The 19,978-nt window shown below is 44.7% G+C and overlaps 1 protein-coding gene across 1 annotated transcript in view; it reads right to left on the bottom strand.

The window, feature by feature from the left end:
* The window catches only part of hap1 (huntingtin associated protein 1), a gene marked incomplete at its 5' end in the record, with an annotated part of 97,902 nt that extends 78,623 nt beyond the window's left edge, over nucleotides 1-19,279 (bottom strand). Inside the window, one exon of the mRNA XM_084318365.1 lies at nucleotides 19,116-19,279. Within this exon, the coding sequence (XP_084174491.1) occupies nucleotides 19,116-19,279 (164 nt within the window). The remainder of the gene's footprint in view (nucleotides 1-19,115) is intronic.
* Nucleotides 19,280-19,978: the final 699 nt, after the last annotated feature.

Genomic DNA, 19,978 nt, shown 5'->3' with positions numbered 1-19,978 from the left:
GGTCATGGCCAACCTTCCCATAAAATTGTGCAAGTCTGTGAATCCACTTGGAAGTTATGCACCTTTTTGTGATAGGACACTCCTATTGCCATGCCCCCTTTGAGCCAATTGGCATGAACACACACACCTACACACGCACGCACACACACACAATTTCAGCATCCTATGGCGAAAACTGTGAGCGCTAGAAGGTGGGGAATTTTGTGTAGCGACCAACCAACAGAGAGTCACCTATAGAGCTGCCGGATGAATACACTTTCCATTCACCTATTTTCAACTATTCTTGCTTAGATCTTTATGGTCACCTGATGTCAAAGCCAAATAATTCCAACTTTTGTGATCATTCCAGGGGCCTTGCTTCACAACAGATCATTCATTTACTTGATTTAAACAGAATTATCCACTCATTTGTAAGGACTATCCAATACAGTGGCACAGTAGTTTCCTCATAGCAAGAAGGTCCTAGGTTCAAACCGGGTGGGGGGCATTTCTGTGTAGAGTTTGCATGTTCTCCCCATGTTCACATTGGTTTCCTCTGGGTACTCCGGTTTCCTCCCACATCATAAAAGATATGCATGCTGGGTACAAACTCCTGCGTTGCCCTTGAACAGGGAACTGGCATTAGAACTGGAGTTGGTCCCCTGGCGCCGGACAGTAGCTGCCCGCTGCTCCTAAATAGTTAGGATGGGTTAAATACAGAGGACAAATTCCTGGTATAATGTTAAACGCATTCTGCAAATGAAGACATTCTGATTCTATAAGTATTAATAATGATAGTAATTTGCCGTGGCCCACATTTTGGAAGTTATTTTCTCTTCATCTTGTCATTTAACGCAACGGCTTGTGACATCACAGACAACATAAATTGTGGTTCCTGAATCAACAGAACAGGTTGAGAACTAACTGATATGAACGCACCGCACTGATAAAAGCCTCCCTCACCACCAAGTTGGGGGGGGCGAAAGGATTACCCGCTCATAACACATGATGAAGAGACCAGAAACCGCCTCTGGAGGTATGTATTCAACAGGACCGGTTCATACACAGACCTGACACACAACAGAAAACAACCATGACTGATTCACCTGTTCCCTATAGGCAAAGACAAACAGAGTCTATGGTATGGTAGCCTCTTCTTCATAAACTCTCCACATGTGCACACAGACACACCACACACACAACACACACACACACACACACACTGTCTGTGATACAGATTGACAACACACAGAATGGCACTTTGTTTAGTTCACCATATTGACATGATAAAGTATCAGGGAGGCGAGAAAGACAAACACAAGAGGCCTCTGTGCCGGCTCTCGGCTAATACACAAACACAGCAGCTTCACTGTCAAGAGCAGCAGGAACTAGCACTCCAGCAGAGTCCAGCAGACACAACATGCTAACAATGCTAAGCACTAACATCATCACATTCATCATAATACTGAATAATACCAAAGTGCAGAACATGATAGTACGATGGTATTTATTACGAGTTACTTACTGGATTTCTCCAGGAGTTATCCTTTGCGTGAGGTGTCGCTTTTGGTAGGGCACTATCTCGCTCTCTCTCTCTCTCTCTTTGTCAATGAGATGAAATGCCCTCTGTTGCTGCCTCCCCCCAGCCAGCTACTGTCCCGGGCGGAGAGTGTCCTGCCTGAGAGAGAGCAAGAGTGAGGGAGGGAGGTACCGGTAATGGGGTGGGGGGAAGGAGAGATGTGGGGGGAGGGACATACAGCTAGAGGGCGGGTTTATTATGGTGTGTGTGTGTGTGTGTGTGTGCGTGCGTGCGTGTGTGTGTGAGAGAGAACAAGTAGAGACGAGAGGAGTCTGTGAGTCAGCTCTCATCTCCTGTCGTCACAGCTGTAGGTAATGATTTCGCTCTTACCATGGACTCAGTCATTTGCATCAGTCAAATATACTAGCACTAGGCTCCCCATAATGAGCTAAATCACATCTGTGATGAATGGAGGGCCTGTAATTCAGCAATGAAGTCCGTTTCCTAACTGTACCGGTCACTGATTAACTGTTTTGATAGGATTGCTGATTAAGAGATTAAGAGTCAGTGATTGGTAGTGCCATTGATAAGCTTTATTAATGACATAAACCAGTCTCTTTCAAATGTGTACCGGTTATTTTGAATGCTTTGTGTGACGACCCTCCCCCACATTGTTTGCTTGCTTGCTCTGCTTGTGTCCTTGTCTCACAGGATTGGTGGGTGGAGCTGGCAGAGCAGAGCTGGGGAGGGTTTTATTGATTGATTGAAAACTTTATTAACAGATTGTAGAATGGGTACAGCTCAATACTAACAACTGCTAAGAGGATGAAGACCAGAAAAATACTTTTGTCTCGTTTACATAAGGGTCCTCCATTTTCAATTAATCAAGGGTCATCAGGGCAATTGGGGCACACACCTACGCCACCCGGCTGTTCGGTTTCCGGGTTCCTCTGATTGGCCACTAAGCCCACGTGACCCTACGCTAGCACGCCCCCCAGTTATCGCTTGCGCCCGCGCATGCGCATGAGCCGCGAATTTACACTCTCGCGCTGTGAAGCGCCAGCGGGGCGATGCGGTGGTTTCTCCCCGGCTTCCGTGCGCCACGCTGCCGCCGGCTTGACTCGGTCCAGCTCCAGCAGCAGCGGCCGTCTTCCGTTGTAGAAGCCCTTTCAATGACAGAGCTCTCATATTTGCGAATGCATAAACTATATCTTAAATTATGGCTATGTGTCTAATATGGCCGTCGCTTATCAATGACTTGTTTTGTTTACATCAGGGTGAACGCTGTTGTATTCGCAAATATGAGAGCCAGCAATACGCAGCTCCAGTTAACCTAATTTATACCGTAATGAATCATTAAAAAAATATACCGTTAACTGGAATATGTTGTTTCTTTACACATATGTTGGATTATGTAATTGGTTTGTCATGACAAACCAATAAAAAATCTCTACTTTACATCAGGGTAAACGCTGTTACGCTGCCACCACCCACTTCAATGACAGAGCTCTCATATTTGCGAATGCATAAACTATATCTTAAATTATGGCTGTGTGTCTAATATGGCCGTCGCTTATCAATTGACAGAGCTCTCATAGTTGCGAATGCATAAACTATATCTTAAATTATGGCTATGTGTCTAATATGGCCGTCGCTTATCAATTGACAGAGCTCTCATATTTGCGATGTCATTGATAAGCGACGGCCATATTAGACACATAGCCATAATTTAAGATATAGTTTATGCATTCGCAAATATGAGAGCTCTGTCATTGAAAGGGCTTCTACAACGGAAGACGGCCGCTGCTGCTGGAGCTGGACCGAGTCAAGCCGGCGGCAGCGCGGCGTACGGAAGCCGGGGAGAAACCACGTCCACCGCATCGCCCCGCTGGCGCTTCACAGCGCGAGAGTGTAAAGTCGCGGCTCATGCACGGGCGTAAGCGATAACTGGGGGGCGTGCTAGCGTAGGGTCACGTGGGCTTAGTGGCCAATCAAGTTTCAAGTTTCTTTAATAGTTGTCATACAGAAGTACAGAATACTTTTATACAAAATGCTTCTTACTGTTGCGCTCCAGAGACTGTGCAAGACAAGATAAGTATGAAATAAAATAACATAGTAAAATTAGAAGTAAAAAAATGAGGTCACAGTGTTCAGTTTAGACATATGTACAATGTTCGATGCAGAATAGACATAGTTACCATACAATATACAATACTGTGCAGTGTACTAATATACAATACTATATAGTGCAAGGCAGAAATGGAGAAATGGGACGAGGTGCAATTTAGGTACAATTCACAGTAGGTGTACGAGTTGTAGTGCAAATCCTTTATCAATAAATATAAAGTGTAAGTGTGTTTGTGTGATCTAAAGTGTGGAGAGTGGGTGCTGCAGTGTGTTGTTTGTTTGAGTGAGTGTGTGCGTGTGGGTGTGTGTGCTGTGTGCATTTGATGGTTGTTGCATAGTGATTATTGTTCGTTTAGCGATTATTGTTCGTTTAGCAGCCTGATGGCCTGGGGATAGAAGCTTCTTCTGAGTCTTTCTGTGCTCGCCTTAAGACTCCGGTATCGCTTGCCTGACCGCAGCAGTTCAAAGAGGCAGTTGTTCGGGTGGCTCGAGTCCTTAATAATTCTCTTAGCCTTCCCCTTGCACCGCTTGTTGTAAATGTTCTGGAGGGTGGGAAGCCCCCCTCCAATTGTGCGTTCGGCTGAACGTGTCACTCTTTGTAGTCTGCTACGGTCTTGTGCAGTGCTATTCCCAAACCAGGAGGTGAACCCGGAGGAACCCGGAAACCGAACAGCGTTGTAGAAGGCATAGACGCGGGCCGGTGTGTCCCAGGCCTTTATACATGGAGGCTTCCTCTCTCCACCTGTTTGGTTACTTTTGTTTGTTTGGAAGTCTGCCTTTGTTTTTACACTTACAACATTCATGCTGCACATAACTCATCCATGCACTGCTTACACACTGATACTCATCCATTGGCTGACATGTTTTGTTGTGTTGTACCTTTCTATAGTTATATTTAAATAAATTCATTTTTATTTCTTAAATTGTGCCTGTGTCTCCCTATTTGTTGCAAGCTTGAGCCAGCTTGTAACATTTGAATATTTCTGGATGTTATGAGATTAGCCGTTTAATCCCAAATTTTTCCCACACATGAACATATCCAAGGCATGCGTCATTAGAACCCCTTTGAAACAATCTTTCAAAATCTTGAGGTGAAAAAGTGTTTTATGTTCGGTCACAATAATTGTGACTGGTGGGATATGGAGTTTATAGTCCATTTATAGAATACATTAACATATTTATCCTATGCGGTCATACAAATTCTTATATATCCCAGTTATTAATGTCATTCACATTGAACATAAAAGTAACATTTAGGGTAGAGGGACCCTGTAGAATACTTTAAAGTATGTTGCATAGAGATAGCAGGTAGACCGGCTTCAGAACAAAGTGCATCACAGGGGCATAGGGGTGATGTAAGGGGTGGTGTTGAGGTGCATAGGGGTGGTGTTGAGGGGCGTAGGGGTGGTGTTGAGGTGCGTAGAGGTGGTGTTGAGGGGTGTAGGGGTGGTGTTGAGGTGCATAGGGGTGGTGTTGAGGGGTGTAGGGGTGGTGTTGAGGTGCGTAGAGGTGGTGTTGAGGGGTGTAGGGGTGGTGTTGAGGTGCATAGGGGTGGTGTTGAGGGGCGTAGGGGTGGTGTTGAGGTGCGTAGAGGTGGTGTTGAGGGGCGTAGGGGTGGTGTTGAGATGCATAGGGGTGTTGAGGTGCGTAGAGGTGGTGTTGAGGGGCGTAGGGGTGGTGTTGAGGTGCATAGGGGTGATGTTGAGATGCATAGGGGTTGTGTTGAGGTGCATAGGGGTGTTGAGGTGGTGTTGAGGGGCGTAGGGGTGTTGAAGTGTGTAGAGGTTGTGTTGAGGTGCATAGGGGTGTTGAGATGCGTAGGGGTGGTGTTGAGGGGTGGTGTTGAGGGGTGGTGTTGGGGGGCGTAGGGGTGGTGTTGAGATGCGTAGGGGTGGTGTTGAAGGGAGTAGAGGTGGTGTTGAGGGGCGTAGGGGTGATGTTAAGGGGCGTAGGGGTGATGTTGAGGGGCGTAGGGGTGATGTTGAGGGGCGTAGGGGTGATGTTGAGGGGCGTAGGGGTGATGTTGAGGGGCGTAGGGGTGATGTTGAGGGGCGTAGGGGTGGTGTTGAGGGGCGTAGGGGTGATGTTGAGGGGTGTAGGGGTGGTGTTGAGGGGCGTAGGGGTGATGTTGAGGGGCGTAAGGGTGATGTTGAGGGGTGTAGGGGTGGTGTTGAGGGGCGTAGGGGTGATGTTGAGGGGCGTAGGGGTGGTGTTGAGGGGTGTAGGGGTGGTGTTGAGGGGCGTAGGGGTGATGTTGAGGGGCGTAGGGGTGATGTTGAGGGGCGTAGGGGTAGTGTTGACCTTCTGCTCCCAATGAGCATGTTGGCACCTTGCATAGTTGCCTCCATCGTCGGTGTGTGAATGTTTATTTGTTTATTTATGGATCCTGTGGAATAATAGAATGATTCCCCAACTCTCTCATGTAAAGACATTCCCCTCCCCTGTATCTATCCTGTGTCCCCCCCCCCCTCCCTCAACTGTGGAATAATATATTGAGTCCCCAACTCTCTCATATAAAGACATTCCCCTCCCCTTTCTCCCCAATCCTGTGTCCCCCCCCCCCCCCCCTCTCCCCAATCCTGTATCCCCCCCCCCCCCACTTGACCTATCAAATGGGACCACCTCCCCCCCTTTTAACTATATAATGCTCCTCCCGAGAACAAACCAGGTCCTTTACCTGGGTCATTTCAGCTGATCACCTGGGGCGAGAGCCTCAGCCATTCTCTCTATGTACTATATATATTTCTATCTGTTTGGTTAATAAACCTTGTTATTATCCAAACCTCGGTTGACTGAGAACATTCTTCAGGATATCCACGAATATCCCACAATCCCCATTACACCCATACACCCATGGGTGAAAGACTATTCTTGCTGGGGTCCTAACACACAACATTACATTACAGTAACAAAAAAACAATAAAAACATAAGAAACACTCAACATCTTCAAAATCTCACAAAAAAAATTTAAGATTTGTACTGGAAAACTATACCGTCAAACGTCAGAAGAATAACGTGATATTATATTTTGGGCCCCGTCTGACAGCTCTCGAATGCCCCTGCACTGTAACCAGCTTAACGTGCAAACCTGCAGAAACCACCCCTGTCCATGGGTCAACGTTCTCATTAAATAAGGCTTAGCCAAATCCGAACAATTGTCCATTGTACTGGTACAATCAAATCAAGACTGAAAAAAGAGGACGTCCTGAAAACATGCAGTCAGAAAACAAAGATGAATATTGTGCGTGCTAATCAACTCTTTGTCGTGAAAAACATGATTATGCATGCCAGTCAGATTAGGGTGATAAATATTTTGCATCTTGCCAACTACCCCTAGTCTACCGATAGATCAAAACATTAGCCTAGTTAGACTATAGAGACATGTTCTCTTAACCTTTTTGATGTTGGCTAATGTTGACTCTAATCCACCTTCTCGAGACATATTTTTATACCCTTGCTTTTAGCTGAATTTAAAATCCCAATTTTTTTTGTAATTGTTAAAATTTGTTGACATGCTGCGCGGCCGGGTTTTCCAAGCCAGCACTGTCAGCACTGTCACTCACCTATAAGGAAACAACCCCTCAAAACGTACAGAAGGCCTCTCATATCTGTACTCTCTGTCCCTGACATGCTGCGTGTTCAGTCTCATCGGGCCAGCAGTGTCACTCACCTACAAGGAGGCAATTCCTCAAAACTGACTGTTCTATTGTATTTACAAAATATGCTTACTTCATATATGCCTACCACATGTATCTATTGCTATGTTCGTCCATCACCATCACAATCACGCGTGCAGTCTAACGCCTTTCCCGTCTCCCTGTGGGTGGCTGTCCTGGAGTGATGACCGGAGTGCTGGACGTCCCGTGACGACACCCACCCAGGATGCGATCCCCCTCTGCGTGCCCCCCTGTCTCCCTATCTCCAGCCGGAGTGATGACTGGAGTGCTGGACGTCCCGTGATGACACCCACCCAGGCCAGGACGCGACCCCTGCTGGCCCCTCTGCGTGCCCCCCTGTCTCCGGCTGTCTCGTGGTGGTGGCCGGAGTGTTCGACGTCCCGTGATGGCCGGGGGGATGCGGCCCTCGCTGCGTCGCCTCCTGTCTCCCTGTCTTCGGCTGTCTCGGAGTGGTGGCCGGAGTGTGGAACGTCCCGGGAGGACGCACCCGTGTGCCTCGGCTGGAGCCGCTATCAGTTCTATCTTTAATCTTAGTGGCCCGTTCAGCCGAACGCACAATTGGAGGGGGGCTTCCCTCACATTTACAACAAGCGGTGCATGGGTAAGGCTAAGAGAATTATCAAAGACTCCAGCCACCCAAACAACTGCCTCTTTGAACTGCTGCGGTCAGGCAAGCGATACCGGAGTCTCATGGCAAGCACAGAAAGACTCAGAAGAAGCTTCTATCCCCAGGCCATCAGGATGCTCAATAACACTATGTAACAACCATCAAATGCACTCACAGCACACACATCCACACGCACACACTCACTTTAAACAAACAACTCACTGCAGCACCCACTTTACACACTTTAGAACACCTAAACACACTTTATATTTATTGGTAAAGAATTTGCACTACAACCCATACCTCATTACACCTTACTGTAAATTGTACCTCATCCCATTTCTGCTTTGCACTATATAGTATATTGTATGGTAAGACTGGTAACTCAGTTACTTCTACTCTGCATTGAACATTGTACATATGTACATACTGAACACTTGTGCCTACGTATGTGACTTCTATTTTATACTTGCTATACTTATTTAATTTAATTTTATACTTAGCTATTTTTGTCTAGCACAGTCTGGAGCGTAACAGAAAGAAGCATTTTGTATAAAAGTATTCTGTACTTCTGTATGACAACTAATAAAGAAACTTGAACTTATAAAATGTTCAGTTGTTATCACTATCAGCTCTATATTTAATTTTTCAAAATGTTCAGTTGCTATCGCATGCACTCATCTGTGTTTCACCACACACATGGACATGGGTGCATGCTTACCAGCTGTTCGCCTCTTTTTAATGCAACATGCAACACTAATATCACCGACATCTAAGAAGGGAGATCCCCCCTTGAATTGGCCCTTCTAAGGTTTCTCTCCTCCACATTGCCTGTGGTGCATTTTTTCCTATTGTTAGGTTTTAGTGAGTTTTTCCTTACCTTCGCGTGGGGTACATGGGAGTGTTGCATGCATGCATGCATTTATTTTGAGCTTATGGACCTTATGGTATTCTTGTTTTTTCTTGACTTACTGTGTTAGTGTTTTTTTTTTTTTCTTGACTTGTTTAAAGAAGATGTGTCTCTGTTAAGCACTTTGAGCTGCACTCCGTGTATGAAAGGTGCTATATAAATGAAGATTATTATTCTAATACATGTTACAAATGGCAGTGACTGCCACCTCCTGTCTCGTAGCTTAACATGCAACCTGCAGTGATACGCAGCCTTGCCACTATCACAGTGGAGAACAGAATTCAGCTAGATTACGTCAAACTCACACACGGGAAGATAGCCAAAAAAGGAAGGAGCTTACATTCTTAAACATGACCTAGCCTCAGTCTAGCTGGAATCTATTTTTGAGTGGGCTGCATTGCTTCTACATTCCAACAACGGCTTTGACCACTGAAAGGAATAGAGGTTCATTCCACAATGATAGAAGTCCTGAGGGAACTTTTGAGTCTGATGTTGATTCTGATGTTGAGTCTGATGTTTACTCTGATGTTGAGTCTGATGTTGATAATGATGTGTTGCTTTGCAAAGACAAAAAAAACAGCATGTTTAAAACCACACAATGTCCTAATAAACAATGGCAAACAAATAGCCTATATATTATACAGCCTAATATATTAGGCTATATATCCTATAGGCTACATATATTAAGATGCAACAAGGAGAAATATAGGCCTTCGTATTAAAAACAGGCCCACATACCTTTGTCACTCATATATCAACAATGTCTCAAAAGGTATTATGTAATGTACTATTAAGTGATTTCAAGATGTAGGCCATTGCATTTGTATTTTGAGTCCACACAATCAAATTAATAGAGGAAATCATAACAACATTTTGGCTAGGCATATATATCTATGTGGAGGTACGATTAACATCACTAAACAAACAAAGACAGATCTACAACAACATATCTTTCTGTATTGGCTTTGATGAGAACAATTTGCTCCACATTTCATATCCATGTTAAACCAGATTTCGTTTTCAGGTCACAGTTCATCAATGTTTTCTTTTCAAATTTGTTCTTACTCTGGATTTATTTTAGCCAGAATTAAGGCGGGCTCTTCAGACAATTCAAGTGCTAAAGTTTAATATGTGGTTTACTAATGAAATCATTAAAATCCATCTCCCGTCACCATTATGTCAAAATATGGATGTTACACTCCTTTACCCAATAATTCTACTAACAAAGTACTGGTAGTATCAGACACAGGAATAGCCTATTTCAGAGTCAGTACTTGTAGGCCTATATCAAGTGATGAGAATGTGATGATTTATTGTATTCTCTGAATTCTCTTAAACTTTGTCTAGAAAAGCAGTATATAAATGTAATGAATGAATGAATGATCAGAGTTGTTTGCTAACATTACCTTGTTGTCATCTTAATCATTGTAATCCATGTCCTGGTGTTTACAATAGAGAGCAGGTATTTGTCCCCAGTTGCATTGCCACTTCTCTTGCAAATAATTTCATTTGAAGGTTTGCTCGTACTTTGAGGTACACAAACCAATGTTCTGGGCTATCTCTCACAATGAATTGTGTGGCCTCTTCGTGCAATCTTTAAAAGTACTATGCAGAACAATTCATCAAAATGCTATCGAAATATGCAATATGGCCTAGTAAGTAGTAACAGTGTTGTAGTCGAGTCACTAAATCTCAAGTCCGAGTCGAGTCTCGAGTCCCCAGTGTCCAAGTCCGAGTCACCAAAGAAGAGCAGAGTCTGAGTCGAGTCCCCATTACCCTAGTCCGAGTCCAAGTCCGAGTCCAAGTAATCAAGGTTGAGTCCACTCCACTCTGCCAGTCAAAGAGCTGACATACAAATAAAAAAGGTTTAAGCATATTAAACATAAATGACACATTTACTCCCACACAATAGTGACACAATAGCCAAACAAATGCACTAGCCATCAATATCGTATGCCAAATGATTAGGGCACATCAAACAAATATATACAAAAAATACATGTATTTACCAATTAACAAGTCTTAACCTCTTTACTAATCCCACCTCCACAAAAGAGCAATGCTGTCCTTACATAATGTATCAAGGTAAATACAGAAATTCATATGGCTCATGACAAGTGAGCCAATGCATCATTTCATCATTGTTTGTTTGTACAGTGTCTCCCCCCCCCCCCCCTCAATGTACAGTTTTGCTTGTTTATACAGTGTGCCCCCCCCCCCCCCCCAACCACCTCCAATGTAGATTACCCAGTATGGTTGTCAATATCCCAGTGTACAGTTTCTACGTCAAATGTATATACTCCCTTTTCCTGACTCCTTCTGTATCACAAACAGTACTGTATTTGCAAATCTGGTATGTCATAAATGTATAGATGTAGCAGTACTGACTATCTGTATGTCATGTATGTCATATATGTCCTGATGAATTGAAAATGGGGGACCCTGATGTAAACTAGACGAAAGTCTTTCTCTGGTCTGCATCCCCTTAACAATTGTGTGTATTGAGCTGTACTGTATTGTACCCATTCTGCAATCTGTTAATAAAGTTTTCAATCAATGAATCAATCAATCAATTCAATCAATCAATCAATCAATCAAAGTCAACCAAGACCTTTTTTTCCATGCTGAATGAGATATTCTCTGAAGAATTATAACAACAGCTCTGGTAAGCATGAGATCTAAAGAGGTTCTTATGCATGATTTCATTACAACTTTGTTGATTAAATCAACATATCAAGTAGCCTAGTCAACAAACTCTATTAGTGTTAATATGAGGACAGCCGCTTTGTGACTCATAAGCTGTTAAAACGTCATTATGTAGCATGGGGCTAAACCATGCTGAGCCTGAAAAGTTAGCAGTAGTTGTATCTTAAGGAACATTATGGGAAATGCACTGCCACTTACCATCTTCTCCGGAGTCAGACAAGAAGATGGATACTGTGGTAGAATCTGTCTCTTCCTCCCCCCCCCTCCAATACACTCTCCCACAGCGACATCACCTCCCCTATCCCACACCCCTCATTCTAGTACCTTTACCATCCCCCTTCCGGTCCCACCCTTTGTGGGATGTCTCATGTTTCATCCTCCTATCCTCCTTCCCACCTGGTTATCTGACCCCACCCCCTCAATCATGTATAAAGATAGTCACAATGTGAATTCAGGGAGCCACTTCCCTCCCCAGGCCAGGACTTCCAGTTGGGTCCTCTGAAGCCAATCTCCTATTGTTAACCTAATACATTTGTAACAACCAACTACTTGACCAGCAAATTATTGCCTCTGGCATATACGACAATACCAATTTCCTCTCTATGCGTTCAGTAGAAAGCGATCTGGCTGCAAGTTAGCCTAGCTTAGCACAAATGAATAGAAGCGGATACGGACCACTAGCTTAAAACTCCATGAGAGGTGTTTTTGGCCAACAGCTAAACTAGCTGATCTGATCTGCTTCCATTGATTTGTGCTAAGCTCGGGTAGCTTTACTAGAGGAAATTGGTATCCATCTTGGCATTTTCTTTAACATTGAACAATGGACCAAGATTCAACAAGGTCCACCTTGTTTGAGTTAGGAGGAGCAAATAGCACAACCTCTGATTTGTTGTAATTTAGAGAGAGAACAATGTGGGACATCCAGCACTCAATGTCCACCAGGCCAGGCCCTGAAGAGGGTTACGCTGCCAGAGCACATAGTATCTGCATAGAAAGGCAAAATCTGCATATGGCTCGCCGACAACAAACTATCATTACACATGGGCAAAACAGAGTCCATACTCTTCGGTTCAAATAACAAACTCAGCAAGACCGACGGCTTCTCGGTTACAGTGGGTGACAATATTGTCACAAGGAAAGATGAAATTACCTACCTAGGTTCCATCCTAGAGGCTAATCTTTCCTGTGACAAAATGGCATCCAATGTAATAAAAAAAAAAGTCAACCAACAAACTCGATTCTTGTACCGGATCTCCTCTCTGGTAAACAAGAATACCCTGAAGACTCTGGCAGGAGCACTCATTCAAGGGTACTACGACTATGCTTGCACCTCATGGTACCAAAGCACCTCAAAGGCACTAAAAAACAAATTACAAACATCTCAAAAGAAGCTAGTCAGACTACTGCTTGACCTGACTCCTAGAACCCACCTCACCCCTGCCCACTTTGACAACCTAGGATGGCTTAGAGTAGACGACGGAGTACAACAACTTGCAATGGGCCTGGTCTACAAGATACACTACGCGACCAAGGTACCCATGTACATGTCAAAATACTTCCCAAAGGTCAGTGAATACCACGATCACAACACCAGAGGGAGCTCCACAAATCATGTTAAACCCAGATTCAGCTCAAACAAGGGACTAAACACGTTTCGCAATTATGCCACATCAATGTGGAACGCCCTACCCACAGCTGTAAAGGAATGTGAATCACTACCCACTTTCAAAAACACTCTCAAAGAACACCTACGGGAGACTGCAATTCGAAACTGGCCCCTACAAATGTCTTAACCCAGTTGTACAGTAAATTACCAAGTATGGCTTTGTCAGTATTCCAATGTACAGAGTACAGTGTCCCCCCCCCCCTCCAATGTACAGCCCCCACCCACCAACCCCACCCCACCCACCCAACCTCCTCCAATGTACAGTTTCTACGTCAAATGTATATACACTCTTTTTCTGGACACTTTTTGTATCACAAACAGTACTGTATTTGCAAATCTGATATGTCATAAATGTATAGATGTAGCAGTACTGTCTATCTGTATGTCATATATGTTATGATGAATTGAAAATGGGGGACCCTGATGTAAACAAGACGAAAGTCTTTCTCTGGTCTGCATCCCCTTAACAATTGTATGTATTGAGCTGTACTGTACTGTACCCATTCTGCAATCTGTTAATAAACTTTTCAATCAATCAATCAAAAGAGTACTGGAAGAGTACTACGTTGTGCTTGCGAATTATGTGACCCATGGTGTATTAATGAGGCCAAGAACTGACCTTTGGGTCAATCCATGCAGCCTTCCCAACTCCTCCCCCTGTCTGCACCACCTGGGTCAGTCCTGAGCTGAACAACTTTTTAAAAACGCCTAGTAGGCTGTTTCCAGGAACACAGATGCACAAGTCCCGCACTTCTCTCAAAGGAGGAATGCAAATTCTATGGATCAAGGTTAGAAGAAACACAAACACAGTTTCCAAGGCGTTGGAAATACGAAAACCTCCCCCTTCATATTTCAAGCATTATTGTTTACTAATATCCATTTAGCACTAATAGTCTAAGTGATTTTGTTATGACAATTATATGCAATAGGCTATGTAGTTTTGTTGAAGTAGCCTACTGCTGTACATCTTTGTTCTATCTTTCAAATGAAGAATGCTGAAAAACCTGTGTCTTTCTTTCACACAATTTGACAGAGATCGTTAATCTATCATTATGATCCCATAGGCTATAAATCTGATAATCAATAGCCTACAATACATTAAAAGTAATGTAAAGTCGCTGGTCACGTAATTTCACCGGTTGTATGTCCGAAAAGAAAAAGTGGAAGAGCACGTTTACATCACTTGCCGGTTGCCTCAATAGCTGTCTGAGCATTCAAATAATTCTTATCAAACGCCAAATAACCGACAGCTTCAAAAGAATCCTATCAAACACAGATGGGCAAGGTACCACTTCATACCAAGTGATCCCCACCCTGCAGATTCATGGAATTTCCCCATTTACAAAGTTGGACAGCGCTTTGTTTTGTTTAAATGACAACGACAAGATAAATGAACTAATGAAACACGGCCTATGTAATAAAAAAGTGAGCTAAGATTAAGAACAACGGAAACTTACATATTAATTTGATCCTTGGTTGCTCAAGGTCGTCGTCGGTTCCGAACTTTTCCTCCAGCAAACTTCAAGCTCAGCTGTCAGAACGTTGGATCCGCTCCGTGTTCCATTTGGTCATCTTGGACGTCGTGGAGCATGATGGGACATGTAGTTTTGCCAACGAGCACCGTTTTTCAGTTAAAATGGACTATAAAAAAACATGGATAGTGTTGACAGAGTCAGCTATGGGGCGAGTAGGGCGACAATAATATGTTCATGAGGCATGGTTTCTATCTTTAGCCATTAAACGGCATGGTTTATTTCACATTGGTACACAGCAGTACATGAGACATCCTTCTCTTATGAGAGCGACGGTGGAAGAGACAGAGGGGGAGTCGACATCTCCTTTTATACCTCTATACCTGGCGGCAGCATTAGCAGCTCCGCCTATAGCGCCCTCTTGTGGAAACAGTTATACACAGTTAGACAGTTACTCAGTTACTTGCAATCATACATAACCTCTAACTTTAACACTCCCACTTATGGTTGTCTAGTACACTGTACAACTTCTTCAAAAAAAATGTACAAAGAAAATAATACAGTTCAGAGCATCAAAAAGGATATGGCAGTCAATACTACATAACAGTCAATATTTACACACCAAACATGACCTCTGCAAATCTTCTCAATTTCAGTTTGGAAACAGGCTTCGTCATAGCGTCTGCTACCATGTCGTCTGTTGGACAATAAATCAGTGTCATTCTTTCTTCTCTGATGACAGATCTGATGAAATTATATTTTATATCGACATGTTTACACCTCTGTCGGCACACAGGGTTTCTAGCAATCGCAATGGTTCCCTGGTTGTCTTCATAAACAACAGTTTTCCTATACATAGGTATCCATTCCTTCGAGCAGTTGTTCTAGATAAATGCATTCCTGTATTGTCATAGCTAGAGCCATATATTCGGCTTCACAAGTTGATAGTGCCACTGTGGGCTGCTTCTTTGTTTTCCACGAAACCAGTGAGCTGTCTGTGTTCAAACTCACACAATACCCTGTGGTACCTCTTCTGTCTGTGGTGTCTGCTGCCCAGTCTGCATCACTGTAGGCTTTAAGCCCTAAGCCTTCGCTGCTCTTTCTGAAACAAAGCTGTTTATCTGCTGTACCTTTGAGATAACGAAAAACATGTTTTGCTGTAATCCAGTGCTCCTCTGTGGGGTCAGCAAAATGCTGTGACAATTTACTCACTACAAAACATAGGTCAGGGCGAGTACATGTTGTCAAATAAATGAGGCGACCTACAGCTTCTCTGTACATTTTTACATCTGTCAATTTCTGAGCATCCTCTTGGTAGTCTAGTTTTTGATCACATGGTGTTTCCCTTGTTCTACATTCTTGCATGTCAAAACGTTTCAGGATCTTTTCCACATATCTCTTCTGGGATATTTTTACACAATTGGCAGACTGTTCGAAGTCCATGCCTAGAAAATGCTTTAACCTGCCAAGGTCTTTCATTTTGAATCTGGTAAATCATCCACTTCTGTATTTAAACATGGAATCCACTTCTGTATTTAAACATGGAATCCACTCTGGTATTTAAACCTGGAATCTACTCCTTCTGTATTTAAACATGGAGTATCCTCCTTCTGCATTTAAGCATGTAGCCACCCTCCTTCTGTATTTAAACATGGAGTACCCTCCTTCAGTATTTAAACATTTAACTACGAACCTGGCTTTGTACTTGTCGTGGCCTTCAATACCCTCCTTGATTGAGTGCACCCATTTCCCTCCCACTGTCTGTCTGCCCTCTGGTAACTTGGTTAGAGTAAAGGTGTGGTTGTCCTCTAGGGACCTCATCTCCTCATCCATTGCTCTCTCCCATTTACTTGATTCAGGGGACACTATGGCCTCTTTAAAGGTCTGAGGTACTCCACTTACTACTCTGTAGCAGTAATCAATGCTGGTAAGTGTACTGTCATCCTCGTCACTTTCTCTCCGGGCATAGTCTGTCAGATACTTTGGGGGTTTGTGTTCCCGTGAGGGATACCTCCCACTGCTTGGGGCACGTGACGTCACCCTCGGGTGCTCCTCGTCATCGTCCTCTGGGGGTTGCTGACTGTCTGTCTGCACGACCGTGCTAAGTACACTAGGCTGAGGTGTCTCTGTTTCTTTACACCTTACTCTGGAGTCCAGCTCTGGCTCCTCTGTCTGTGTCTCGTTCTCACATGTTGTCTTTGTGACAAACTTGACCAGCCTGTGCTTCTGCACTTTCCCTTTACCGGGATAATAGACTAGGAAAGCGGGGCTTCCTTTGTTGTGCCCTACAAAGAGTCCTTTTTCACATCTGGACTCGAGCTTTCCTCTGTCCTGCTGGTAAGCATAACACACTGATCCAAATTGGTGCATTCTAGCTAGATTACACTTCTTTCCTGTCAGTGCTGTATACGGGGTGGTGCCCGTGTGCTTATTAAAGCACCTGTTTCTGGTGTAAGCGGCGTTTTGCACCGCATAATGCCATAGGATCTTAGGTAGGTTACCAGCTATTAGCTTACACCTAGCCATTTCGAAAAGGGTACGTCCTTCCCTCTCTGCCACTCCGTTCTGGTGTGGGGAGTATGGACATGACGTCTTGTGTCTTATCTTGTTCCTTCTCAACAGTGATTGGAACTCTCTATTTGTGAACTCGGTTCCGTTGTCGGACCTCAAGCATCTTATGTTACCATAAGGGGCTACGTCTGCCAGGAATTTCTCCGTGGCCTGGAGTGTGTCATCCTTTGCTTTGAGAAAGTAAACAAACACTGCCCCTGTACACACATCTGTAAAAGACTGTACATATCTAAAGCCTCCTATGGACTCGTTGCTTACTGGACCGGCTAAATCTGTGTTAACTAGCGCAAGTGGTACCTTTACTTTTTCTGTGGGATTTCTGTTTCTCGATTGAGTGAACTTCCCCTTTATGCACACTACACATTCTTTGTCAGGTCTACGCTTTTCACCTTCAATGTGCATGCCTTCTGTCACTGCTTGCAGTTTCAGTAAATCCTCGTAATTACAATGACCCATAATCTCATGCCATGTCTGAATATCGTGACTGACAGTCACATTACACATATCATTATTATTACACTTGTCGTTGTCATTACACTCTGTTTGTAGATAATACATTCTCTTGTACACCTCTATGTTAAATCGCGTACCGTTAGGCTCTACAAGAAATGTTTTACCTTCATTGAAGAACACTTTGGCACCGTTCGCAGTAGCAGATCTTACAGAGAATAGTTCTTGTGGGAACGAGGGTACGTAGAGAGCGTTCTTTAACGTCACTGTACGCCGGCACCCCTCACTGTCTTTGAGGCATACCTGTGCGTCTCCTCTCTCTTGCGCCAACCCGTAGGTGCGCTTCCCGTCTGCCAGCTCCATGCTGTGTCTCTCCGGGTCGAAGGTGTTGTCAAAGTTCTTGAATCGATCCCTGTCGTTGATGACGTGGGACGACGCACCTGTGTCCACGATCAGTCCCTTCCTTTGGGCCTGCTGCAGCTGCGTTGGCCGGGTGACGTACGCTGTCTGCGCCCCGAAGATGAAGTCCTCTTGTCCCGCTACTCTCCGGGCGTCGCCTCGACTCGTCTCACGTCCACCGTCGTCGCCATCTTGTCCACAGCCGCCATCTTGTCCATGCGCGTACCGTGCGCTCTGGTTGCGTTTCTTTCTGCACACTTTGTCTGTGTGCCCCGTGGATTTGCAGAAGCTGCACCAAACAGTCTTTGTGCAGTTATCTTTCCGATGGCCTTTTTCTCCGCATCACCAACACGCCAGCTCCATCGTGGGCCTGGTCTTCTCTCTCGGCGTCGCCCGGGCCTTCAGCACCCTCTCTCCCGCCTCCGCGGCGGCTGGGTGGGTGGGTATCTTCTGAGGCCTCGAAATTTCGCAACTTGGCCTTGAACTCTCCCAGCGTCATGTCCGCTGAACCGTGTGTTACCAGTAGTGTGAACGGTTTGTACAGCTCCGGTATTCCTCTCATCACCATCACCATCATTAGTCCATCGCTTGGTGCTTCTCCTGCACTCTTCAGCGCCGTAATGATCTGCTCAGCTCTGATGACGTATTCGGTCACAGTCTCGGTGTGCCCCTTCTTCAGTGCTGTTAGTGTGATGTAGAGGGATACGATTCGGGGTCTTCCTTGTCCGATATAATATTCTCTCAACACTTTCAGGCTTTCTTGGCCTCTGTCCTTAGTGTCGCGGAATATCAGCCCCAAGCTTGTGTCGTCTAGCAGTGGTGCTAACTCACAGTATGCATCTGCATTATGCTTGTTGTCCAGGGCTCGCGCTTCCCGTGGGGGCTGTCAAGATCGTCGTCTTCAGTCCCACACCGTGCATGCAGCACAACATGCGCTCTTCCCAGAGCTCATAGTCCTCTGCTCCTCCGTTGAACGAGGGCCATTTGCTCTTTCCTTTGGTCGCCACGAGTTTGAAGACGGGGTTCTCCACCTCGCCTCCATTGGGCTCAGCAGGCTCCGTCTCCCCGGTGCCGCCTCCCCGGGGCTCTGCGCGCTGCTCTCCGGGCGGGTCCGCTTGCACGCCAGCAGCAGCGCGTCGGTGGGGTCGGTGCCCCGCTTCCTCTTGACGCGCAGGATCGTCGTGTTGGATTCCATGTTGCTCTTTTGATGGTAGGCGTAGCTTTAGCTCTTGTTGGCCTAGCATCTAGCCACGCGGTGCTCCCGGTGCTAACCTAGCCTATACTTCAGCTAAACTTGCTACCCTTTATTATTTCGCCCCTGCGTGATCTGGGCCCATAACCTGTTGACAGAGTCAGCTATGGGGCGACAATAATATGTTCATGAGGCATGGTTTCTATCTTTAGCCATTAAACGGCGTGGTTTATTTCACATTGGTACACAGCAGTACATGAGACATCCTTCTCTTATGAGAGCGACGGTGGAAGAGACAGAGGGGGAGTCGACATCTCCTTTTATACCTCTATACCTGGCGGCAGCATTCGCCTATAGCGCCCTCTTGTGGAAACAGTTATACACAGTTAGACAGTTACTCAGTTACTTGCAATCATACATAACCTCTAACTTTAACAGATAGCCTGCCAGTAGGCTATTTCGGATATAGTCTATTATGTGTTTGTTCATTCTAGTTTGGTTGGATTATTTACTTAGGCTTAAATTAATATGAATTAATGAATGAATCTATACATTTATAAATTAATGAATTGATATGTAAATGAAAAATGGATGGATTTATATAGCGCTCTTATCCAAAGTGCTTTACAATTTATTCCTCACATTTTACCCATTCACTCACACATTATTCACACACTGACGGCGGAGGCAACCATGCAAGGT

The sequence above is a fragment of the Notolepis coatsorum genome (genome assembly GCF_963971535.1).
Source record: "Notolepis coatsorum genome assembly, chromosome: 7".
In the NCBI taxonomy this organism is placed as follows: Eukaryota; Metazoa; Chordata; class Actinopteri; order Aulopiformes; family Paralepididae; genus Notolepis; species Notolepis coatsorum.
Note: the sequence above shows the minus strand (reverse complement) of the source record. Positions and strands in the feature narration are given on the sequence as shown.